Genomic DNA, 23,993 nt, shown 5'->3' with positions numbered 1-23,993 from the left:
ATGGAAGCATGGGAGAGAATTTTCATCTCGATGAACGCTGCCTCTTACCGCCGGTCGTTACATTTCATCCAGTAAACGATGCTGTAGAATAGACAGTTGTGGCTGCTTCGTAATGTTGATGTGAAAGATGAAGTCTTGTGAGCGCAATCAGGCTGTGTTAAGCTTGCTATCTATGAACTGCAGCTACATTGCATCGCTCGCTCAAATCTGGGCACATCGCCAACCCATCTCTGTTCCTCTTCTGAGTCGCCCTTGTACTCAACATCGTCAATTGCGATTCCGTCCCACGAATCTTCAAACGGATGTAGAGCCATGTGCATGATGCGATCCAAGACTCTTCTCTCGCCCTCTTTCTCGACACGCCGTATCACCTCGTCCAAGATCCAGCCTCTAGGGACGAAGTTTGGGTTCACCTGCTTCATGGCCTGTCTTCTTTCCGCATCCTGATCTTCAGAAAGGGAATCAGAAGATTCACTTCCCCAGTCTTCCAAGACACGCAGCCGCCATTTGTCAAGCCATTTGGCAATTCTGTCCTTTGCATCGTCTGCGCTCACTGCCTGGGGCGGCCCTTCTTTGTGAAAGAAGATGGCCGCCTTTTCTTTTCTACCCGCTGGGTCTGCGATATCCGCCAGTTTAATGGAGCCCAAGCGACGGAAGAAGTGATTGAAATCCAATTCTAAAGCTTCCATAGTATCAAGCCCTTCGCTGAAGAGCTCATCGAAATCCGTCTCTTTAAAGTTGCGCAGGCCAATTCTCGCTGTCATTAGCCGCTTGTACTCATTCAGGAAGACAGTCTTGTATTCCTCTCCGGCTTGAATGATTAGATTCTCTGCCCTCTCAACCAGTTCCTTCTCCTGTTCTTCTCTGATACCTTTGTTGACAAAAGTCTCATCATCAACTTGAGCCCCAATGCCCACAAGCTCACCAAGAGCTTCGCCGAGCCTCACGAGGTTCCACCATATAATAGTGGGTTGATTCTTATAGTTATACCGCAGCATGTGGTCATCATGGTTTGGAGTATATGACGGATCGAAGTTGTCCATAAAAGCAAAAGGCCCATAGTCCATCGACAGGCCGTATACTGATGTGTTATCGGTGTTCTACCGTACATGTTAGTAGCTGACTTTCTCAAGAGACATCTATCAAAGCGGTACATACCAAAACACCATTCATGAATCCATATGCCTGCCAGTGGGCAACAGTCACGGCGTTTCGCCTCACAATCTCTCGATACAGCCGTTGGAATCTATTCTCGGCTGCATTGCTGGGTCCTTGGACCTCAGAAGCCGGTATCCCGCGCTTAGGAGGTGGTGATTTCTTGGGGTCCTCGGGTGAATCTAGTCGTCCAGGAAGCGTTTCCCATCCGCCAAAGACATCTTCTGCAATGTATGTTGCAAGTTTCCTTATGAGAGCGCGATCTCCTCTTGCCCGCATTATATCAAAAGTGCCCAACCGCAGCCATGATTGGGCGAATCGGAGCACTATAGCTCCAGGCTCGGTTGTCTCTCGCCTAACCTTGGAATGAGGAAGCAAGGTAAGAGACAGCGCTCTGGTTGTGGGTATCTTGAGTGCGTTGAGTGCTTCGGAAACAACAAATTCTCGGAGACTGGATCTAAGCACGGCTTTTCCGTCTGCAAATCGAGAGTATGGGGTTAGGCCGGCCCCCTTGAGCTGTAGCTCATATCGCACATTGGATGCCGGGTTCGTTGCCTCGAACAGCGAAATAGCCCTTCCGTCTCCGAGTTGTCCTGCCCACTGGCCAAACTGAAAGCCGCCGTAGCATTGCGCCCAAGGGTATCCGCCTTCCAGCTTTGTCTCATCCCATCCGTACAACTTGTTACCAGCTACTAGCTGTCGAAAGTCTTCGGTTTTCTCCTCGCCTTCTTTGATTCCAATGTCCCGCAGCGCAGCTGGGCTTACAGCTAGCAGTTCGGGGTCTTCCTGTTGGCTCGGCCGTACCCAAGTAAAGAGAGCATCGCGCACTTGCCGGGGTCCGATTTTGTCTCGAGGAGTCTTATGCGAGTCTGCTGGAGTTGGAAAGGCTTGATCCGCAGGCAGTGATGCCGTAAAGTTCCATGATTTAGGCAAATCGTCCAGCGAAACGCCCTCGAACGGCTTTCCTGAAGAGGCCATGGTTCGCGTGCTTCCGCTATGCCGGATGAAATATCGAGCTGATGGAGCGCCGAGGATCCTCAGCGACAGGTTCCCTCTTATGAAACGGCTCGCATGGAGTTGTCTCTGCAGCATGGGCGATGATTGAGTGTTCCGCGACTTTGGCCGGCTTAAGGCGATTACAATCGGATAATGCGCGGAAACAGTTGCGAGCTGCTCCGTGACATCACCGAACTGTCTGCATTTCGCCCCACCATCCAATGACAACGGAATAATGATGCCGCGGATCGGACCTCCGACTTAACCGTGTGGGAGGCAAAAGGTCCCCGTATAAGATGATGCAAGTGCCAATAATAATTACTTCATAAATAATAAAATATTCCCAGTTGATTCTTTTATAACACATGTATACCTATAATGAGTAAGAAAAACGGCTAGGTGACTAAGTCCAGAACTTGTGGGCAACTCTGCCGCGGTGATAAATCAGCACCTAGATTCAGCTTCATCCTCGTCCCGGCTAATACCCCAATAGCATCAAGCTAATGATATGGCGTGACGCACTTCAGCTTCCACCTCATCGTATCTATCTATGATGATGATATCTATCTTATTAATGCGTAGAATAGTAGACTATGGTCTGGCCTACTTATGCCCTGTAATCTTGACGTGACCCCCAACAAAACACCATCTCGTGCCTCACAAGATGAGATGCAGCCCACTAAAGCAAGCAATAGTTCACATAACCTGTAGCTGCATCCATGCCACATCATAAGCGAAATAGGCGACAAGCAAATCACTCCGCGCCCGACTTTTCTCGTAACAGCCTCAGCTGGCTAGCACCATCATCCAAACCACCATTCACTAATTCATTCCTTATTCCCATCAAGTAGCCGCAAACTGCATTTATCATCATCAGTGGGGTAATTGCACGCCATGCGCCAAAGCGTCTTGAGCCTTGCACCTCCACTTATAAGTAGGGCCAGCTGCTCATGGTCTCGTATCAACGCCCGTTCAACCCCCTCTCTTTGTTCATTCAAATCTCGACAACAAACTGTGTATCTCAGTCATAGACTCTTCAACTCTACAGCCGCCAAGATGTCGTTCCCACCAACTCTCAAGCTCAATGACGGCAATGAGATTCCGCAGGTATGACCTATGAACCCCCCCTCACTAACATTGGTTCCTGAGCTTCGTTCGGTGTTAAGTTGAGCCGACACTGACCGGGTTTCCAGCTCGGATATGGCCTTGGAACTGCCCGATTCAAGCGCAATGGAGGACCTCTAGACGCCGAGCTCATCGAGCTCACTAGGAAAGCCATCAACATCGGCTACCTCCACCTTGATGGTGCCGAAGGTATGCCGAGGATGTGAATGTAATGAGACTCAGCACAACGATTCTAACCACAGCCTTTACCTTTAGTATACGGAAACGAGGAGGAGCTCGGCGCTGCCATCAAGGCCTCAGGCGTTCCCCGAGAGAAGCTCTTCGTCACAACCAAAATCAGTGCCCTCGAGAAAAAGGACACCGAAAAGGCTTTCGCCCTCTCACTGAAGAAGCTTGGCCTGGACTACGTCGATCTGTATCTGATCCACGGCCCTTACTTTGCCGATACCGACGAGGACCTGCAGGAGAAATGGGCTGACCTGGAAGCCATTCAGGCTTCCGGCCGGGCAAAGTCCATTGGCGTCTCCAACTTCCTCCAGGAGCATCTGGAGGCTCTCCTCAAGACGGCCAAGGTGGTGCCCGCGATCAACCAGATCGAGTACCACCCTTACCTCCAGCACGGCGATCTCGTTGCGTTCCACAAGAAGCACAACATCGCCATTGCTTCCTACGGCCCCTTGGTGCCAATCACCACCGTCAAGGGCGGCCCAGTGGTCCCCGTCTACAACAAGCTAGCGGAGAAGTATGGCGTTACTGATTCTGACATCGGCCTCCGATGGGTTCTCGATCAGGGAATTGTCACACTTACAACCAGCTCCAAGGAGTCGCGGTTGACTGGATATCTCGAGAGGTTGCCCACGTTTAAGCTGACGGACGAGGAGGTGGCGGAGATTTCGACAGAGGGAAACAAGAACCACTATCGGTCATTTTGGAGAAACAAGTTTGCCGAGGACGATAGAAGGTAGACGATGGTGTCCATTTCAAGTAAATACTATTCCTTTTAGACATAGTAAGGTTATAGATTGGTGGGCGTAAACACTAGCAATCTCTTGTAAGCTGACGGAATGTGTTGGCGGAACTACTATGTTATGCATATACCAAGAAAAGTAATAGATTGCTCAAATATCAAACCTGTATGCTAAAGGAAATGCGTATCAATCTTTGAACCAAAATATCCCAAACGCTGCTCCCAAATCAAGTACCATAAATGAAAGTAAAAGAAACAAAAAATGTAAAGTCTATATCCTGACCCTAGCTCCAATACCTCGCCCTTCGTAATGAACGGTCTCTATCCAATTCCCTATCCTCAATGTTGCCTCTGCCTTGGCATCCAGCTTCAATGAGCCGTCCATTGCGTCAATCAGTTTGTCATAGCCGATGCTATCGGCCGACCAGGTGACAGGGAGTCGCGGAGTCTCCGTCACCCCTGGAGGCGCGTCGAACGGCTCATCGTAGAGGATGTGGCCGACAGGTTCTGTATGATTGTAATATGCTGTAGCGTTTATCTTCTCAATGTGTATAACGTTTTGCTTTAACGGGGATGCGAGACTGAAAGAGGCGGTGGAGGAGAAAATGTGGAAGATGGCATCTCTCACAAAGTTTTTGCCTTGATGCTTGCCACTCTTGTCGCCAGGAAGCTTGATCCGGGGCGTTGGCAGTGAGATGTTGAACTTGGAGAGAGCATCACCAATGATAGGCATCCCGGGGATGCTACCTTTGTGAGTTTTGAATGTAAGTGTCGTGTTCTTGCCTGAAAGATAGTCGGAAAGGAGTTGTGCAGCAGCCTTGTGGCTCTTCTCTCCACCCAGAGATACGGGATCCCAAGTGGCCAAGACGACCAAGTTTGAGTTATTGCCCAGCTGTACGTCTAGATGATTGACGATGACTTCTCCGATTATAAGCCCCTCGTGGTACACGTGGACGTTTGCAGAAGGAATGGAGGCTGTATAAGGCGTGGGGTTCGTTATGTTGACCGACGCTTGCATGTGAACAGCATGCTTCGTTGTATTCAGAATGACCAAATTGGAGACGCGTGGTTCAATTTTCGTAAGCGATTTACCAGGAAGCTCTGTTCCAGTTTGTTAGCAGAGCCGTCCTTGGGTGCCTTGTGAGGTAACCATAATCGTACTTTCATCCACTTAAAAAGCCACGTTATGCTACCAACACAAGCGAGCCGCGCAAGAAAATCACCAAGGCGAAGACAGACGTTTTACTGGAATCTTGCCCTTTGCGGGTACATCTCTGAGAACGAGGTCTCCAAGCACAGTTGAGACCTTGATGTCGACGCGAGCCTCAACATCAAGCACGATGTCCTTGCCGCCGAGCAGGAGCTCGCCCATGACGTCGCTGAAGACGTCGCCATCGGTAATGTCGAGGGGCACATTGGCGATTCTAGAGGTGATTCGGAGCAGCGATTTCTCATCCTCGGGGTCGATAGTCTTGCTCGAGTTGGCCTTTTGCCATTGATCCACGTTCAGTTCGCCAAATTTCTCGCCTTTGTAAAAAAGGTCGCCACTGGCTCGGAGATTGTTGACGCCAATATCCACGTTCAATTCAGAAGGAAGCTCGGCAAGAATATCAACCGTTCCAGACACACGAGCTTTCGAGTCCGGATCATTGGGATCAGCAAATGGGCTGGGAAGCTTGAAGTCGACATCCGTGAGCGAGAGGTTTCGAATGGCATCGTTAAATGACTGTCCCGGAAAGCTAATTGGGACAGTGACACTGCTGAGGAAGGATCGAATCCACTCTGGGATATCAGACTTGTCTGAATCCTGTCCTCGGACGAAAATCTGAGCGTCTTCACCGTGCATATAGCGCTTAAAGAAGTTATCCAGCGGCGACATGTTGGTCAGAGGACAGGCTCGAGTAAGAGTATCGGGAATGTCATTGATGAGACCAATGGCATCAACAGTAACATTAGCATGCGGCTCCACATCAATTGGCTCAGTAATAGCGGTAGCCACCATAATATGGGGCTCAGACGAGTCACAGTTGGGGACGAGGAGATCAAATGCAAGTTGCGGAATAGTGAGGCCGATTGGGTAGTCGTTGTATGCGACGATGGAAGCATTCGCACCAACGGCCATCCGTCCACCATCACCGGTAGGAACATCATGGATGTTGAGGCGGTCAATCTTGTACTCGGGAATAGAAGGAATTTGCTTAGCTATAATGGAATTAGCAAACAGTGCATCAAATAACTATACGCCAATGACTTTTTCATGATATTGTTTTTTCTCCAAAGTACAGTAAGGCAAAGGAGCGGTAGAGAGATTGACCTTCAAAGACCATCGACTCGACTATATCGTGAGTTCCAAGAGGCAGAATGCCAGTTTTGAGGCTCAGTGCTGCTGATCCCGTCACCTTGACTTGCTCGAGTTTGCCATCCAACCAATCATTGGCAATCCGGCGCAAGCTTTCGGCGTCTCCAGGGCTGAGATCAGCAACAAAATCCAGCACGGTAGTCTGCCCATCAACCAGATTGATGCTCAATGGAGGCACAACGGCAGATCCCAAGAGGAGGTTGTCGTAGGTTGGTAGATGCACGCGAACCTTTGTCTCTTCTGTATCGAGCGTCCTGACAATGCTGGTAGCCAGCCTGCCGAGGCGCCTTGCGGTATCGTCTTTAACTCGTGAGCCATCTAACTTGAAACTGGCTTGGATTCGGGCGCGAACTCCATCTGGAGTGAGAGATTCAAGAGACAAGCCCGTTGGCTCGAGGACGGCAGCATTCTCAGCGTACGACTTGACGGCTGGAGGGACAAGGAAGCCAAGGACCATGACCACCACGGTAAGGGCGGCCAGGATTAGTATGGCAATAATGGAGGGCCATCGCCAACGGCTTTCTGACTTTGACGCAGACCTGTTTAGGCTATCGCTTTCATCCTCTTCGCTCTCTTGATGGTCAGCATCGGAAAGCAACGGCGAAGATTCAGTTGCAGTCGCAGGCCTGTGTTCAGTTTCCGACGAGAGTAAGGGAGACGTCTCGGATGCCTCCGGGGCATCATTGTCTAGTGTCGTGCCATCGGCGGCGGTGCGGGACGACAACGGTTTCTTGAAGCTTATTGCTACCCGAAAATCAGGCATGAAATTAGGCATGGCGAGCCCAGGTGTTGGTCTTGGGTCAGACCAAGCAGACCACTGGATGATGCGTCCCCTGGCGAGGCGTCACCTCTCACTGGAGGCTGTCTGCAGAGCTCTGCAGCGTCAAGGGTGGGCGGCCCCAGGCGGATAATTGCTGTAAGTGGAGGTTTGGAGAAGAGTGCAGGGATAACCACTGCTACTGTAAGATGAGCTCCGATGCGTTAAGACGAGACGATGACCAAGAGTTGGTAGAGATATTGGGCAGCTGGTGTTGTCGTCACGATTGAGCGATAGGAGTGGGCACAAGGTACATGCGGATTAGAACGGAGACGACGCACGTGGATGGCTGATCTCATTGGGTGGCGACCGCCGGAGCTGCTTAGTCACGCTTCTTCAACCCTCCTTGGCGGTGTCTCACCCAACAAAAGCTGCTCGAAGAGGTGCGCTGTACTAAGGCTAGCGCAGGGGCTAGCGCTCTGTAAAGGCACGGAACAGCGCCATCAGGTACCTGTCAATCGCTTTGTGGAGTGTGGTCACGCTCCTAATGCTTCCGCTGGTGGTGCTAAACCTAGCAAGGGCTAGCTGAAGAGAGCCGTGCAACTTGCTATTCCTTCTGCTTCGTTCATTGATACACGAGTGTGTAAGAGGCAAAGTAGAATTGCGAGACAGGGCATGTTATTGAGTACAATTACTAAGATGTCGATAGAGGTACACTACTACCTGTTACTACTCTAGTGTTGGCGTAATTTGGGAGTATTACTGGTATTACGGGAGAGCTGTCTGCCTCTTAGTAGAACAACAGTGGGGCTCATGTGTCATCGACTTTTGGTAACAACGGGATGAATCAAGAACTCAAGACTCAAGAACCTCAGATGCTTTCATTTATTTTACCCTTTTGTGGCTTTACTCTTCCAGTTCTCACATCTCCAGAAACCGCCGACGCTATCCGTGCCTTCTCCCGAATATGAGCCGAACCTCCAGGACTATTCACTTTGATCAAGACTAGCTCATGATGAATAGCCTACGCCAAAAGCCTCTCTCCTCACTTTCAAGCTCCAACATGATGCGATTGGAGGAATCATTCTTTGCGAATAAATGCAGGAACTTGGCAATGGGGCATAAAGAGCCTTGGCATTGGCAAGCTCGTCCCCTCTCTCATTGACTTCAGGAACATTTCCGACACCCGACTCCGTGCCAAGAGCATCGTGAGCTTCCTCTTTCGGTAATCTTCGCTAGCGCCAACCCCTGGAACTGAGTCCATAACGACATCTCATGTTCGTGTAAGAGTAGCAATTGCATAACTACCTACTTTTGGGTAACACTATTGCGTGCAAGCATGTAGGCATCCATCATATGTTCGGTCTTTGTCTGTCTTGACTGCCCACAACATCGAGTCCCTGGTTGGAGGGCTTACACGCCAATATTGACCCCAACTTTAGAACTAGCCAATATGCGGAATTGTGTGGGATTAAGGGAAAAACTTATAGTGATCGTACTTGACCCTCTCTCGAAATGGCATTGTCGTCGTCTCTCGCTGTTCGAAAGATGGAGTTTTGGGTCTTCGATAACACGCTCCTATAGGTACCATCGTGAGACGTTTAGCTTCCACGGTGGTTCTACTGCTCTGGCCTCGTGGTTAACTAAACTTAAAAATTACTCTACTTTCATGGTTACTCTAGTGGGTCCAATCACTTTAGCAATACCACCATGCTTTGGTACGTGGTAGTCTTGTCCAGGGTGATAGAGAGGGCAACACGTTTCCCGGGAACAGATGAGGAGCCCGTCAGCCTATACCCGAGGCCTCCTGACGAGCACAAGCTAGTACAAGGGCGGAACTTGCAAAATACCCTGGGAAATAGAGCTTCCATATGACCTTCCAGATACTGCTCGGGCAGTATATGATTGAGTGGATAGAGTCAGGACACCAAAATATACTAAACCCACTGCTATGGAGTCGAAGAAGCACTAAATTTCAAGGTGAAGCTCATCGAATGTCATCTACCTTGCAAAGCTACTATTCCTAGTACTCCCATCCCGGAGTACTATTGTTAGCATTAAACTTTAAAGTAAAAGTCATGTCAAGTTGGATAAACTATGTTTCATAGGTGGATTTTCACCTGGTAGTGGCCGGTCACTCCGAACCCATTTCGACAAGACAAGATGCTCGATAGTTTACGTGTGAGTTCCGTACAATGGATTGCTCAGCCTTGTGATATACACCGAACATGGCGTTGCATTGAGATCTGATTTCCAGGATTACTCTAGAATTTAATCCACCACTCACAGCTCGACCCAACCCCGATCTATCCCACATCGTTCGTAAATCTCCTACCTAATTAGGGCTTCGCGATGCATCAGCTGTCTTGGCTCGCGGATCCGCCGAGATCCAACCGACCAATATCATGGTAATTCTCTCGTTTTGACACTCCACGGCCAGGGGCATAGCATAAGCATATTGAATAGTTTATTAACAAAACATCGTTTGGAACGGCGGATTTTTCTCCGAAAACATGACAGGTCTCCTAAACTAGCCATTACTGTCATCCCGAATCATACGCTGTTTCCATCCATGATTGTTGCTATCAAATTAACTATCTGGGTAGGCAGATGTGATCATGGCTAGGGATCCTAGCCTCTATACCCGTGGATGTACGTAAATGATGCCATACCCCTTGTCCTTTTCAACGAACCGTATGGTGAAGCAAAAGTATAAGTAATCTCAGGTCCGTCGATCATTTCCTCGAGACCATCTCCATCCAACGCGGTCTTCCCATCAAAACCCCATCAAAAGAGACAATCACTCCCAAAATGGTTGCTATTCAGTCCATCTTCGCCGCCGTCCTGGCTATCCTGCCTGCGGCCAGCGCCACCCGGAGCTTCTACAACGATGGCCACCTCAACGGCTGGGACTATGTCCGCAAAGAGAACCAGGGAACCGTCTCCGAGGTCTCCAACGTCGTCTTCAAGGGCAACTCTGCTCTCAAGATGACCCAGACCTACACTCCCGGCTACAAGGACCGCTACCACTCCGAGGTCGACCACAACCGCGGCTATGTCCGCGGCGAGGAGCAATTCTACGGCTTTGCCTTCCGTCTCTCTGAGGACTGGCAGTTCCAGCCTCAGTCTTACAACATTGCCCAGTTCATCGCCAACCGCCCCGGCGCCGGCTGCGGTGGCGACGACTGGATGCCCTCCAGCATGTTCTGGATCCAGAACAACCAGCTCTACGGCCGCTACGTCAACGGCCACTACCGCCAGCCCAACTGCGGCCGCAACATCGTCACCCGCCCCAACCTTGCCACAGTCAGTGCTGGAGTGTGGCACCGAATCGTCCTCCAGATCAACTGGAAGTCCGACAACACCGGTTACTTCAAGGTCTGGTTCGACGGTGTCAAGGTCCACGAGGAGTACAACGTTGCCACCACCGTCGATGATGACAGCGTCTTCCAGTTCCGTGTCGGTCTGTATGCTAACAGCTGGCACGACGATGGCCACATGACCGGCAGCCAGAGCTTCCGCCAGGTCTGGTACGATGAGATCTCCGTTGGCACCACCTTTGACGATGTCAACCCTGACCTGCACTAAATCATTCATTGAGATGGAATTCTCGTGAGGCGTCGAACGAATCTTAGCATCGCGGGACTTACATCGCAATGTCTTGCAGAGTGCCTATTATACCCGAGTACATAGCTTTACGTCTCTGCAAATACATGTATATAGTTCATAAAGCAACGATGAGTTGCTGATACATATATTGACAATAAAACTTTTAGTCCTACTTACATTACTTTCTTATATGTGCCCTATTTTCAGAATGATTGATGTGAATTCCAGTTTGTTGACTATATATCTGAATATTTGCGTGCTGCTAGCACCCTAATGAGCTCTGGCACCGCCTGCCTTAAATATTTGCTGCAATGACCATTAGATTGGTGGTACGGAACGCTCTATAAGTATATTGGAGTGTTGGCTAACAAACCACACTATTGATTAATATTTTTTGGTATGATAAAGGCTTGTAAATCTCCCAAGTGCGTGCATATTGATTGCTATCAAAAATCGCTAGGACGTGGATGGAGCTTGATAGTTGCAACCAGCGACCCCACATTTCCGCCTTTCGCCAGCTTCATCGGCTCGATGACTCTTTCAACGGCTCTGCTAAGCTCTTCATGACTCTGCATTACTTTTCATAACATCTGCCCCCACGAGCAACTATAAATCCAACAACAGTGTTGGCCTCAATTAATTGCCTCCATCTCCTCTCATAACTCCAATTGGTAATCTTCCCATTCCGCAATCGCAACTCAGAACACGAAAGCTAAGCAAACTTTGTTCAAAGCTGCTACACAACCACATAAAAAAGAATCATGAAGACAGTAGCGGCGCGAGCATTCCGGGGCGCGGTCAATGGCTTTCAAAGCCGTGCTTACTCACAGGCCGCCAAGCCCCGGCATCTCATGTCCATCAGTGATCTCACGCCCTCGGAATTCTCTTCTCTGGTGCGCAATGCCGCTGCTCGGAAACAGGATGTCAAGTCCGGTCGCGTGCCCCGGTTGAGCGGCGGCCTATCCGGTGAGACAGTGGCCATGATGTTCAGCAAACGAAGCACGAGGACTCGAGTGTCAACCGAGGCGGCGGTGACGATGCTCGGCGGGCATCCCATGTTTCTGGGCAAGGACGACATCCAACTTGGCGTTTGTACTTCCCGATAGACCTTGTCATGAGAACCCATTGCTAAATGCCGTGTACAGGTCAACGAGTCGCTGTATGATACCTCTGTTGTCATCTCATCAATGACCTCCTGCATGGTGGCCCGAGTTGGTCCTCACTCAGATGTTACCGGTTTGGCGGAGCACTCGACTGTGCCTGTTATCAATGCGCTCTCAGACGATTTCCACCCGCTGCAGACTATTGCCGACTTTCTCACCATCTACGAGGCCTTCCCATCTTCTCTGTCAAGTAACAACACCCTCGACCTAAACGGCCTGAAGGTTGCTTGGGTCGGTGACTCCAACAACGTGCTCTTCGACCTTGCCATTGGTTGCGTCAAGACAGGAGTCGACATCGCCGTCGCCTCGCCCCAAGGATACGGCATCCCCGATCACATGAGGCAGCTCATCAACTCGGCCGCCGACGGCGTGCAGTCGCCCGGCAAGCTCTCAGAGACAACCATCCCAGAGGAGGCCATCAAGAATGCCGACATCTTGGTGACTGACACGTGGATCTCCATGGGGCAAGAGGCAGAGAAGCAGAAGAGGCTCAAGGCATTCGCCGGCTACCAGATCACAAACGAACTGGCAAAGCGAGGCGGCGCCAAAGATGGCTGGAAGTTCATGCACTGCTTACCCCGACACCCGGAGGAAGTTGCGGACGAAGTTTTTTACAGCCCCAGGTCTCTTGTCTTCCCCGAAGCAGAGAACCGACTTTGGGCCGCTGTTGGTAAGTTTCCCTCTGCGGTTACTACTACTCGTACATGAATGACATAGAGCTAACTTGTTGTTTCTTTTTACAGCGGCGTTGGAGGGATTTGTTGTAAATAAGGGTGTCCTTGAGTAACAAGCTTAACTTGTGTGATTTGGGAGGAGTTATCAAAATGGTGGATTTGGATGTATGCACGCAACACACAGGCAGTAAAATTGAATTCATAACATTTGCTAAACCAACGATCCTTTCCCCACCGGACGCCAAGTGTCCAAAGACCCTAGCTACATACAAGCTTGCAAGAATAATCAGAGAAAAAAGTGCTTTTTAACCAGGAGGAAGCTGGCTGGCATCAACAACCTCTTCGGCATCCTTGTGGAGAGGCTCTTCGGTGTGCTCATACAGGGGTGATCTGGGCAGGGCCATCAGACCGGTACGGGCAGACTCGAGGATTCCAAAGGGAGCAACAAGCTTCAAAAATGAATCGATTCTCGACTGCTTAGCAGAACTGTTATAACGTAGTCAGCACAAGAGCACAATACCAACAGGTGTTCCGGGGATAAACGCAGGACTTACACCTCAACAATGCAGCTCGTAGTACTAATATCCAACACCTTGCCTCCAAACTGGTGGGTGAAGTAGGTGATGGTCTTCAAGTGCTCGTGCTTGTGTCGGAGGGCCTCACTGGCAGCCAGCTTGCTAGGGTGGAAGTCCTTGGCCGATTCCTCAAGTGTTCGCTCAAACTCGCTGCCCTCTACCTCGCCGTTGCTCATCTCGCGGTGGTGGGCCAGCAGTTCCTCAAAGAACTCGGGTCCAAGAATGTTGACCTTGGCGAGGAGCAGCTCACGCTGGACCAGAGCAGCATTGCTGTAGTCCAAGACAGCCCAGACAGGCACCAGATCCTCCAATTGGCGTCTGGCCTGCTCGACAACGCCGTCCTGACCAGTCAGGACAATGGTCATGCGGGACAGATTTTCCACCTCGGTGTTGCACACGACCAGCGAGTCAATATTGAAGCCTCGAGCGGCGAGAATACCCGAAAGACGAGACAGCACACCTGGCTCGTTCTGGACCAGACAGTTGAGGATGTGGCGCTTCGGGGGCGCCATGGACGGCGTGGGCATCTCATACAGGATGTTGGAGACGGCGGCCTGGGCTGACCATGCCGGAGGAGAGTCAGTGGTGGGCAGAGGAGCCGAGCGGCGTCGCAGAGCCTTGTAGGCGATGGCAGAGGTCGAGCTGCTGGACGAGCTGTGTCGCACCGTCGTCCTGCTCGCAGCGGCGGCGAGGCGCAAAGAGGCGCCCAACGGCCGAAGCGAAGCCATGCTGCAGCGATTTCTGGGCGGTCACTGCAGGACAGCAAGTTCAGGCGATGGAGTTGATGGTGGATTGGCCTGTGGTGTTGAGTCAATGAAGAGGAAAAGGAAGAGGAAGGGAAAGTTCGAAAAGTTAGTGAGTTGGAGGCGGGCTCCGATAAACCGGAGGTTGACTGACGCAGCGGCTTAGCACGGATCAGGGTCGCTGCTACATTAATACAGGCACTTATACTTTGCACGTGTAATCGGTCCATGGACGCTACGACAATTCCCGTTGATGACTACAGGTAGTCAACTTGCATATGCATTAGTGGTTTCGGCCACCGAAATTCTGCGACGGCTGGGATTACTATCCATGGATGGCAATTCGCGGCAATGTTACCAATTGCTGGAAGCAGAGGCTGCCCCGCGTATTCTCTTCGTTCCCCGCGATCTGGCAGTAAAATCCCATCGCAACGTTCATGGAAGCACCAGACACTTTTATCACGATTTATTTATCTGGTGATCGTGATAGGTGATTTTCTCGACTATTCAATTGAGCCTTTTATGACCCCATTGGCTTTCTGGGGATTCTTGATTTCGCAGTTATTAGTCGAGGTTGGGATGGCCCCCATTGAAGAGCCCAACGCCCTGCAGCAGCCTCACGTAAGAGTGCCTGGGTGACTACATGTACATTTGCCGCTCAAATCCGTCGCTCGATTTCACTTTATGCCATACTGTAGCATGCTTCGACTTTCGGGTTCTCCAGTGACACGTGAATGGCTGCTGGATGTATTCACCAATGACTCTTACCACAGATTCCAGTACAAACAACAGAGTCTTTGTTCTGTGGTGGAGCACCACTTCAAGGACCCTTGAACCTGTGAAGCTCCGACACCGCAGACTTTACAACCAATTCACAGATCGCTTTTCCCCAGTTCAACTTTAACTCAAGTTGCATTACATAAGTCGCCCTTCAAGGTCGCGAGTACATTTTTCCGATGCGGTTTTACGAGTCCCATCGCCCACAAGGCTAACCACGCCTGGTCGTTCTACATCCAACCCAAAGTAACCAAGTACGGCATACGGAGTGCCTTACCTGATTAAAATTAAAATTGCTGCTGATCCACGCACGTCGCGAGCTCTCGCGCCTTGCAGCCTTGCATCGCCCATCTGATTTTTTTCTTAACCGCATACGACACAACCCCGGCCGTACTGCAGCTTCCCGCAGCCTCTCAACCTAGCGGCCGAATCATAACCGCCATTGATTTGCAAACGACTTTCTTTGTGCGCGACACGATGGAGGACTCCGAGCGACGACCCAAACGTTCTCGTTTTGACCAGACGGAGCCTGAGCCCAGGCGAGCATCGAGATTTGACAGGCGCTCTCGATCTCCACCCACGCGCCGCCACGAAGGGAGAGATCGCAGTCCCCTTTCCAAGGAGGATGATTCCGAGACAAAGAAGCCCCCGGTAGACGCCGCCGCGGCTGCTGGTATGTCCTGAGACCTCAATCTATTGAGGCGCAAATTCTCGTGACTTTGCGACAGCATCCAGCTAATCTTGCAAATAGCCGCCGCTGCTGCCAAGATCAACGCCCAGTTGCAAGCACGAAAGGCTCCTCAGCATGTCGACGTCCCGCCGATCAAGTCTGCTAGCGGAGAGTCTGCAGCAGCAGGCGAACATGAGATGAAGCCTGAGATGTATGTTGCCGATGGCGACTACATCCAAGACATCGAGGTCAACGACTTGCGAAACCGATACCTGCTGACCAAGGGCTCTACCCAAGAAATGGTAACCAATCCTCAAATCACTGTTGCACTTCTTACGCCGTTACTTCTATCAGCTTGATGGCCACGGCACCACGATCGTGGGCATTAAAGCCACAAAGTTGACGGCTTGCAACGCCCTCTCCCTTTTCGCTCTCGCTAACAAGATGTCGTACTAGATCCGAAATGATACTGGCGCCGGTATGGATTCATCCTTGACTAAATTAAAATGTAGAATGGCAGTGTTGACTTGTATTTGCCAGACGTTACGACTCGTGGCAGCTACTATCCCAACAAGAGCATGGCGACCGCAGCGGTAAGATAACATGCCGACTATGCAACTTCACCCAAAACTCCTTGCTGACTGCAGACTTGCCTTGATGTCGAGAATAGAACCCCCCTCTATATCTTCATATTACGAGTACATCCAAGGAAGGGCTTGAAGCTGCCGTAGCGAAAATCAATGATCTCATCAAGCAAGAGCTCCCTCAACTGGTTGATGAGCGGCGATTTCGGCGTCGAGACCAGGAGCAGCAGCCCCAAGTTGAACGAGATGAATATGGACGAGTATGAGATGCCCCAAAATCATTGATGAACCCCCTTTCACATCTAACACTGTCATATAGAGAAAATGGCCCGAGGAGAAGATTCCCATCGACCTTGAGCCTGTTCATGGCTTCAACCTTCGTGCTCAAGTAGTTGGTCACGGCGGTGCCTATGTGAAACACATCCAGCAAGAAACCGGATGCCGTGTTCAAATCAAAGGCCGAGGCTCGGGTTACCTTGAAGCGTCTACTAACCATGAAAGCGACGAAGCCATGTTCCTTCATGTCACGTATGTATCCAGAACGGAACCACCTCTCTGCTTTGTCTGCCTTATTGACTTGATAACCACAGCGGACCGGACCCAAATATGGTTACCAAGGCCAAAGAACTCTGCGAAGACTTGATTGCCAATGTCAAGGAACAGTATGAAGAGTTCAGGGCCCGGCCACCTCGCTACAACAATGACCGTGGCGGATATGGTGATCACCATCACCGGGGATCCCACGACAGGTCGCATGGTGGCTCCCACAACAACTCATACTCTTCGTACAACAGATATAATTCAGATAGCGGCGCAACCAACAGCCCTGCTCCGGCAGCCACCGCCACTCCAAATGCAGCCGACTATGCCGCACAATATGCTCAATATTACAACGGCGCCGATCCCTACGCTGCCTGGGGAGGATATGCTAAGTAATTCAGCCCTCTGTGAAGCGAGTCCTCGCAAAATGGCTAACACTTGACAGCTATGTCGCCTTGTATCAACAGTACTATGGAGGTCAGACTCAAGCACCCGGTCAGAGCTCACATGCTGCAGGAGCCCCAGGTCAATCCGCTTCTCCGCCGCCTCCCCCTCCCCCTACCGAAGCGGCTCCTCCTCCCCCTCCTCCCCCAAGCTCTGCACCACCCCCTCCACCACCATCCGGGCCTCCTCCTCCTGGCGGAAGCTTCAGCGCTGTAAGTAAATTCATATACTGTCTCACCCCAACCCCCTATACCCGTCACTGGTTACTTACCAACCCAATCTAGGTCCCACCCCCTCCTGGGCTTTAAGGAAATACGTCTCCATGACTGACATAAGAGCTCGCTACTCGTTTTGTTATGCTGACTTTGTACTATGCATGGTTGACAACAGGGGGCTACAGATCTCGTACACGAATGGCTTGGGGGAAGCGCAGAACTGCTGATTCAAACGCACCGAACAAATTTCTTAGGTTTGGTAACAAGGATTTAACTGACAAGTCCAGAAATTTGAATTTAGACATAATCCAGTGGTAGGGAGATGGTCTGAACGAGACCATTATCTTTCGTTGTTGATAACTGTTGTGCAAACAGGAAAAGTGTTTGGTCTTGTGTGAGAAGTCTTGACTGCTGACAAGCACAGGCTGTAGACATCAACCAGGACCAGAGTAAATGGCAGTGGTTTTTTTTCAAAGTATGTTTGACGTGACGGTCGAAGTAGTGACTTGCATTGTATGAAGCTAAGCTCAAAACCATAGCTTATAGCAGATTATACGCATTTAATCTTTGTAGTCGGTATCTTAAAAGTGGCGTGTACAATGAGGGACATCCGTAGTATGATTTATCTCTGGGACCTTCTATTTTGTTTCCCACTCCCTCCCCGTGAGCCAAGATGCTAGCCCTCGTATCGAGCGCACCCTGACAACGGCATATTCTTTGAAAAGATCTTGGAGAGCCTGCGGTGGACAGTCCTCCAGGCTGGTTACTTGAGTAGACGTCCCATGAACATCGAGTAACACAGGATTCCATCCTGCATCGGTTGAACCGACGACATCCTTGGCGTATTCATCGCCGACGTAAACTTTCTGCCAACTCTGCAAGTCGGCTTCGGCAGGAGCCTTGCCGTGTCGAGCGGCGATGATACGGGACAGCATGAGCTCGGCAGCGTTGAAGATCCGCGTGTCTGGCTTTTCTACACCAACATCATAAGACATACAATGGAAGTCAATGTCATATCGGTCCTCGTGGTTGGCATCCATTTCGTCTTCTGAGCCGTACCGCGCCGGACTAACGTTAAGTCCAAAGGATGAAAGAATGCTTGGAACTCGGTCATCGGAATTGGTGACTACACCAATGACAACCTTGTCAAAGCCCTGCAGCGATTTCTCATGTCGTAATGCCCTTAACGCAGGGACAAGATCGCGCTGAGCATCGTAACCTTCACTTGAAGAAAATCTATGCATCAGCTTCGGAACCAGAGTAGGGGGAAGTGCCTGATCGCTGCGAATAAGCGGCGTAAAAGTCTTGTGAATAACCTGAACAAATGTTAGAATAGCTGTTTCAGAGAATGATATGGGGTTCGCTTGCATTTGTCCACCACTTTGTGGCTCCTAGTCCGGTTGCTTTGCCGTAATTTGGGTTCTGCTCCCTTTCCTCTTTGATGGCTGCTAGTAACCGAGATTGAAGCTCGTTGTCGCTAAACTCGGTGATGCCGCATTGTCGTGCAACTTCGGCGTATTGCTGGGCGACGGCGCCTTTGGGGCTGAATAATGTGCCAAAGGCGTCAAAGCAGAGCAGTAAATTTGGCTTTGCCATGTTGATAAATGGCCTTGATGATGCTGAGGGTATCATAGGCGCGATCTCGGCCCAATTGGCGAACTACACGAGAATGAAGAGGGACGACCGTCTCCTTCTTTTGCTGAGCGAGATACAATGTCCTTGTAATGAGTTAATTTCACATAACCAATTTCATAATCTCAATGAGAACGCATAAATACTAATTGAATGGGGAGAGATAGGAGCAGAGAGGAAATCTCGCATGACCGGCTATCGGAGGCTGGAGACGGGCGATCTTCAATTGAGGGACGTACAGGCACTAATAACAATTTCAGGAACCTATTTCTGCTTCCCAGGCCTCTCTAGAACAATAATTTGCAGGACATATCGGGCTATACATGAATTACATATACACAAAATAGTTATGCCTATTGCTTTACGAGCGTCTACGAGATACAATGGTAAATTCAGACACAAGACTGTCTGAATACATCTCTTGGTTTGACCAAGGGCCCGAAAGAGACGCCCAGAGCGTACGGGGCACCCCGCTATAAGTTACGGACGCTAGAGTGCTAAGAATAGAGAGTTGGTGACTTATCGATAAGGAGCTCAGCGCCAGCTGCGTAAAGTGTCCCGCATCCGTGGTCGCCTGTCTGATTCTGACGTCCCGAACATTCATAAACCGACAAGTGCAAAGCAATCAGGGGAGAAATGAGCCATCAAGCGTATCCTTCTCACGATCCTATAAAGGAGCCGCACTCGGTCTCTGTCAAAGTGCTCAGGTACGCATCCAACGCTTGTCAATTGAGTGGATCGCTCCTCACCTAGACAATTGCCAGGCTCTCTCAGCCATCGCTCGTAACGCAGTATCCGATAGATCCCCCATTCTCTCCTCCCAACACCAAGTCGCAGCCGGCGCCCGCCTCACTCGCATACTCTGGCTCTAATACGAACCCAGACCCGTTCCTACTCAGCCCGATTCTCAACCTGCCGGTATCGTTCGGCTCGGCCTACGTGGGCGAAACGTTTAGCTGTACCCTTTGCGCCAACAATGATCTCCCCCCTGATGCGGCGAAGCGCATACGTGATGTTCGCATCGAGGCTGAGATGAAGACCCCTGGCCTCGGAGGCACCCAGAAGCTTGAACTCGGGCCTGCGAACATACACGGTGCGGCGCCCGCAGGAGGGGTCGATCTTGAGCCGGGGGGAACGCTACAGAAGATTGTTGGCTTTGATTTAAAGGAGGAAGGCAATCATGTGTTGGCCGTGACTGTGAGCTACTCCGAGGCTACGGAGACGAGTGGACGGACACGGACGTTCAGGAAGCTATATCAATTTATATGCAAGGCGTCCTTGATCGTGAGGACCAAGGTCAGCAGCCTCAATTCGGATACAAGCAACATCAAGAAATGGATCCTCGAGGCGCAGCTAGAAAACTGCAGCGAAGACGTGATACAGCTTGAAAAAGTGGTGCTGGATACGGAGGAGGGCCTGGGCTATCACGACTGCAACTGGAGCTCGGACGGGGACAAGAAGCCGGTGTTGCACCCGGGCGAGATTGAGCAGGTTTGCTTCCTGGTGCAGGAGAAGGGTGCAGACAATGGCCCACGGCTGACGGCGGACGGAAGAATGATCTTTGGTGTATTGGGCATTGGGTGGAGAGGAGAGATGGGATGCCGAGGTTTTTTGTCAACAGGCAAGCTTGGTGCTCGGGTTGCCGTTCGATGAGAGACGAGGGAAATTGGAAAACCTGTTCGTTGACACAGAAGCAAATCAGGCCAAGGACTATTACAGAGCGTTTGTCTAAACGTTTCGATTTACGGACCAGACCAGCGTCACCTCGGCTACCGATCATGAGTTGATAGCGTAGCTGAGCGAAGTGCATGGCGTTCCATAGACATGTACTGGAACAAGGGGGTGGAGAGGCATCACGATACACGATTTACGATTCACGAAGGAGGGGCCAAGCCACGGCCAAGTACGGAGTACAGGGGGGGCAATGAGAGCCCGATGGCCCGGTCTGACGGCCGTCTGCCGTGCTAGGATACGAGGACACCGGATCACAGAAAGTCAAGAGCCGATGGCTACGGAGCACAACATACGGGTGTGCGTTTCCGCTCTGTTTTTCGCACATGTACGACTGTAATTGATAGGGACTTTATGAGTGTTACCTGGCAGGATTCTGTGCTACAAAGACTGGGCGTCTTATCCTATGAAAACAGAGGAGAGAAAGTTACCTGTTATCTATCTGGGTTGTGTACGTTTGGCGATATAGGACATGGCCGGAGATATTCACAGCAGTATATCTAGAGCATCTTTTAATAAATGTTACTGTTATAGAGGTTATTTTAAGAGTCAATTGGCCGCGATTGCACGTATGCAGCTTGATATCCGTCAAGCAGGGTCTGTTATTACTCACGTTTCCCATGCCGCTCCAAACCCAACGCTAGCAGCTAACCTAAAACACCTATTCATGATTTCAGGGATACGCCCGCCAGTGTTACAGTACTCACTCCCAAGCATTACGAGCCCATCTATTCCAAGCATTACGAGCCCATCTATTAATAGGCAAAGACGTCGTGTATGCAAGGCCATGTGGCCCGATGCTGACGACGCATATCATACGAGTTCTTACAAGTTGAGAAATGGCCACTCAAAATGCAAACCGATTTTCCTTGCCTGAGACTCCGTATGTACGAAGTACGAGTGGCAGTATCACATCTCAGTCCTTTCTCTCCCCCCTTGCAACATTTAAGGGGTGAAATAGTGCCTTACAAGAAGAGGCTAGTAGCACGATAGGTAGGTAGTAATGGATATGGAGTTCGGAGTATTTTCTTTTGTTGCTGGGTATGAATTTATTACAGCTGAATGGAAGACGATGGATGAGCATGGGGTAGCTGATCAAATAGTAATTTGAAGGGTTTGCTGAAGCCCAATGGGGATTATACGTCAATCTAGAGACATACGATATAAGATGAGAACTGGTAAGAAGCAACAAGATAGCCATGAGTGATGATACTCAGTATTACGGAGACTCAGTCGCAAGATTGAATCGGGAGCATAATTCAGATCAGAGTTAATGTGAAGCCGCCAATCGGGTACAAATGCGCCGAGTTGAAGAAGACGATCGACAGAAAAAATGATTAAATGTGATCGGCGTTCGGCCTTCCATAACGAATTGGGCCGGTTGAAGACTTGACGTAGGAGCTACTGAGAGGCGTGGCGTTACATGATTGCTTGGTCCCTTGGCGGCGTTGGTTGGATGAATTGGAGGGGTCTTTTGTAGGATTTGCAAGCGCGAACATGTACATTGTTTCTGGAGTGGCTTATGATCAGTGATACTCGTAGCTGATAGTTTGGTTCACCTGCTGGTCATTAAAGGGGCATGTCGTGATGATATGAGTTCTGGTGGCATCCGCAATGATCCGTGATTGCAGTCACCGTCGATAACATTCCGTGATCCAGGTTGATCACGAAGCAAGGGTTCAATTTGGATTGAGCAGTCCGAGTGGGTGGCTGGCTAAGATCGTGACACATCATATGTGGGGTGTCCTGAAACGGCCTGCAGCTGCTTTCTTCCAGTTGCACCAATTTGTCCAAGTAGGCTGCTGAATCTGCAAAAGGGTGGCCATCCCCTGTATGTACGAAGTATGTACTCGTACTTGCACCATAAAAAAGATTCCTAGATGGGCTGTAACATATCACCAGCGTCGCTGCTCGGTCTGGAGTTGGTCAAGCCTCAGAGGGATAACCAAGGGGGGAAACAAGATTCGAGCGGCGAAGAACGGAAAGACGGTTCAAGACCAAAAGCTAGCTGTATCAAGCCATTTAGCCAGCTTCGAGGAGAAAGGGGTCCTCCCCTCATATGTCAACGTGCTCCGTATCCCAACTCCATGGAGACGAATCTTGTCCCGTATACGAAGTCCTCCGCCCATATCCCATATTAGTTCTCCTTAGTGCGAACTCGCGCAGCACTTGCTTCCCAAGGCCCGTGCTTCTGCTTCCCAGCCGGAGCCAAACAACCTTGTCCAGGGGCTAGTTGGAGACCGCTAAAGTTGGGCTTTGGGTTGATTGCTTCCATGTGCGTCGTCCGAGTGCTTGGTGCTGTCGCTCGCGTGCGTGGCTGTACCTGCATCTCAGTGGCGACAGGAGGTCTCTGCTGCATAGATACGGGCATGTAACTGGTAGCATTCAGTCAATCGGAGTACCTTTTATCAGGGTTTCTCCCCTTGCGCTTCGAGATTGTGCGCAAATATCGCCTGCAGGGAGGAGTGCTGCTCAAAGCCACCCACGATGGCTGCAGAGCAGAGCGATTGCGGTGAGAAGAGAGAGCCCATCTTATTATCGATCAATCATAATCCTGTACCGCAGAAGTACGAAATATTACAAGCACCCCCAGGAGTCATCAGCCGCCGCTAGAGGAAGAAGGCCGACGACGAGCCAGTTGACGCGAGGCGCGCCTACCGCCCTAGACGTGCCAGGGGTATCCCTGACGCCTTGGGTTGCTGGATTTGGTGCCTGGTTCCTAGAGTTTGGGAGAGGGATTCCGGCTCTGATTCTGGAAGCTTGCCTGCATCTCTCAAGAGGCACGAGTGAGGCAGCGTATCGAAAGGCGCGGGAAGAGATGATTGTGCTGTCCCAAGAACTCGTATTTGTAGATGATGCACGTTCCATAACCTGTTGATCGTCTCTGCCGCTTGATTGAACGTGGTTGCCATGCCTCTTGTTCTGAGAGGAGGCGGAGTTGTGCTAGTCTACGGAGTGTCCACAGCAGCTTACTCCGTACTTGTACATGCGCATACATGAGGCATGCAAGTCATGGAGCATCGATTATGGAGCTCGAGATTGGCTCTCGGATCACCCTTTCAAGTCTGGGGGGACTGTAGTAGGATTGCTGCTTACCAGTCGACCAGCGCACAACTGCACTGGTAGACACACCTCCCGACAGCCGTCACTTAGTTGACTGGGGACTGCCCAACGACTGGCTGTCCAATTCTGTATTCAACCTGTCTGCAGCACACTGTGGCGATTGCGCTTGGGAATTATTAGCATGCTGTCGATTTTTCGCATATCAACCTTGATA

The 23,993-nt window shown here is 50.6% G+C and overlaps 9 protein-coding genes across 9 annotated transcripts; 5 read left to right on the top strand and 4 right to left on the bottom strand.

Moving 5' to 3' along the window:
• Positions 1-170: 170 nt before the first annotated feature.
• T069G_07410 (uncharacterized ACR, ydiU/UPF0061 family domain-containing protein) lies at positions 171-2,133 on the bottom strand (the record flags this gene model as incomplete). Its single annotated transcript, XM_056174620.1, has 3 exons — positions 171-448; positions 497-1,100; positions 1,159-2,133. The coding sequence occupies 3 exons, from the start codon at positions 2,131-2,133 to the stop codon at positions 171-173; spliced, it is 1,857 nt and encodes a 618-aa protein (XP_056028199.1).
• A 1,074-nt stretch (positions 2,134-3,207) lies between these two features.
• Positions 3,208-4,241, top strand: T069G_07409 (aldo/keto reductase family domain-containing protein; the record flags this gene model as incomplete). Its single annotated transcript, XM_056174619.1, has 3 exons — positions 3,208-3,258; positions 3,345-3,465; positions 3,532-4,241. 3 exons carry the CDS (start codon positions 3,208-3,210, stop codon positions 4,239-4,241), a joined length of 882 nt encoding a protein of 293 aa, XP_056028198.1.
• A 273-nt stretch (positions 4,242-4,514) lies between these two features.
• On the bottom strand, positions 4,515-7,377 carry T069G_07408 (uncharacterized protein; the record flags this gene model as incomplete). The annotated part of the gene is made up of 5 exons (XM_056174618.1): positions 4,515-4,805; positions 4,872-5,026; positions 5,081-5,344; positions 5,483-6,445; positions 6,558-7,377. 5 exons carry the CDS (start codon positions 7,375-7,377, stop codon positions 4,515-4,517), a joined length of 2,493 nt encoding a protein of 830 aa, XP_056028197.1.
• A 2,793-nt stretch (positions 7,378-10,170) lies between these two features.
• Positions 10,171-10,947, top strand: T069G_07407 (polysaccharide lyase domain-containing protein; the record flags this gene model as incomplete). The annotated part of the gene is made up of 1 exon (XM_056174617.1): positions 10,171-10,947. One exon carries the CDS (start codon positions 10,171-10,173, stop codon positions 10,945-10,947), a length of 777 nt encoding a protein of 258 aa, XP_056028196.1.
• Positions 10,948-11,729: 782 nt separating this feature from the next.
• On the top strand, positions 11,730-12,918 carry T069G_07406 (aspartate/ornithine carbamoyltransferase, carbamoyl-P binding domain-containing protein; the record flags this gene model as incomplete). Its single annotated transcript, XM_056174616.1, has 3 exons — positions 11,730-12,056; positions 12,114-12,801; positions 12,875-12,918. 3 exons carry the CDS (start codon positions 11,730-11,732, stop codon positions 12,916-12,918), a joined length of 1,059 nt encoding a protein of 352 aa, XP_056028195.1.
• A 192-nt stretch (positions 12,919-13,110) lies between these two features.
• On the bottom strand, positions 13,111-14,108 carry T069G_07405 (small subunit of acetolactate synthase domain-containing protein; the record flags this gene model as incomplete). The annotated part of the gene is made up of 2 exons (XM_056174615.1): positions 13,111-13,291; positions 13,360-14,108. 2 exons carry the CDS (start codon positions 14,106-14,108, stop codon positions 13,111-13,113), a joined length of 930 nt encoding a protein of 309 aa, XP_056028194.1.
• A 1,269-nt stretch (positions 14,109-15,377) lies between these two features.
• On the top strand, positions 15,378-17,446 carry T069G_07404 (uncharacterized protein; the record flags this gene model as incomplete). Its single annotated transcript, XM_056174614.1, has 12 exons — positions 15,378-15,573; positions 15,652-15,872; positions 16,027-16,048; positions 16,111-16,163; positions 16,241-16,414; positions 16,474-16,558; positions 16,613-16,682; positions 16,745-16,872; positions 17,014-17,086; positions 17,140-17,171; positions 17,211-17,350; positions 17,423-17,446. 12 exons carry the CDS (start codon positions 15,378-15,380, stop codon positions 17,444-17,446), a joined length of 1,218 nt encoding a protein of 405 aa, XP_056028193.1.
• A 545-nt stretch (positions 17,447-17,991) lies between these two features.
• On the bottom strand, positions 17,992-18,949 carry T069G_07403 (uncharacterized protein; the record flags this gene model as incomplete). The annotated part of the gene is made up of 2 exons (XM_056174613.1): positions 17,992-18,669; positions 18,722-18,949. 2 exons carry the CDS (start codon positions 18,947-18,949, stop codon positions 17,992-17,994), a joined length of 906 nt encoding a protein of 301 aa, XP_056028192.1.
• Positions 18,950-19,621: 672 nt separating this feature from the next.
• Positions 19,622-20,638, top strand: T069G_07402 (uncharacterized protein; the record flags this gene model as incomplete). The annotated part of the gene is made up of 2 exons (XM_056174612.1): positions 19,622-19,692; positions 19,750-20,638. The coding sequence occupies 2 exons, from the start codon at positions 19,622-19,624 to the stop codon at positions 20,636-20,638; spliced, it is 960 nt and encodes a 319-aa protein (XP_056028191.1).
• Positions 20,639-23,993: the final 3,355 nt, after the last annotated feature.

The sequence above is a fragment of the Trichoderma breve genome, chromosome 4 (genome assembly GCF_028502605.1).
Source record: "Trichoderma breve strain T069 chromosome 4, whole genome shotgun sequence".
Classification (NCBI taxonomy): Eukaryota; Fungi; Ascomycota; class Sordariomycetes; order Hypocreales; family Hypocreaceae; genus Trichoderma; species Trichoderma breve.
This window is presented reverse-complemented; position numbering and strand designations above follow the sequence as displayed.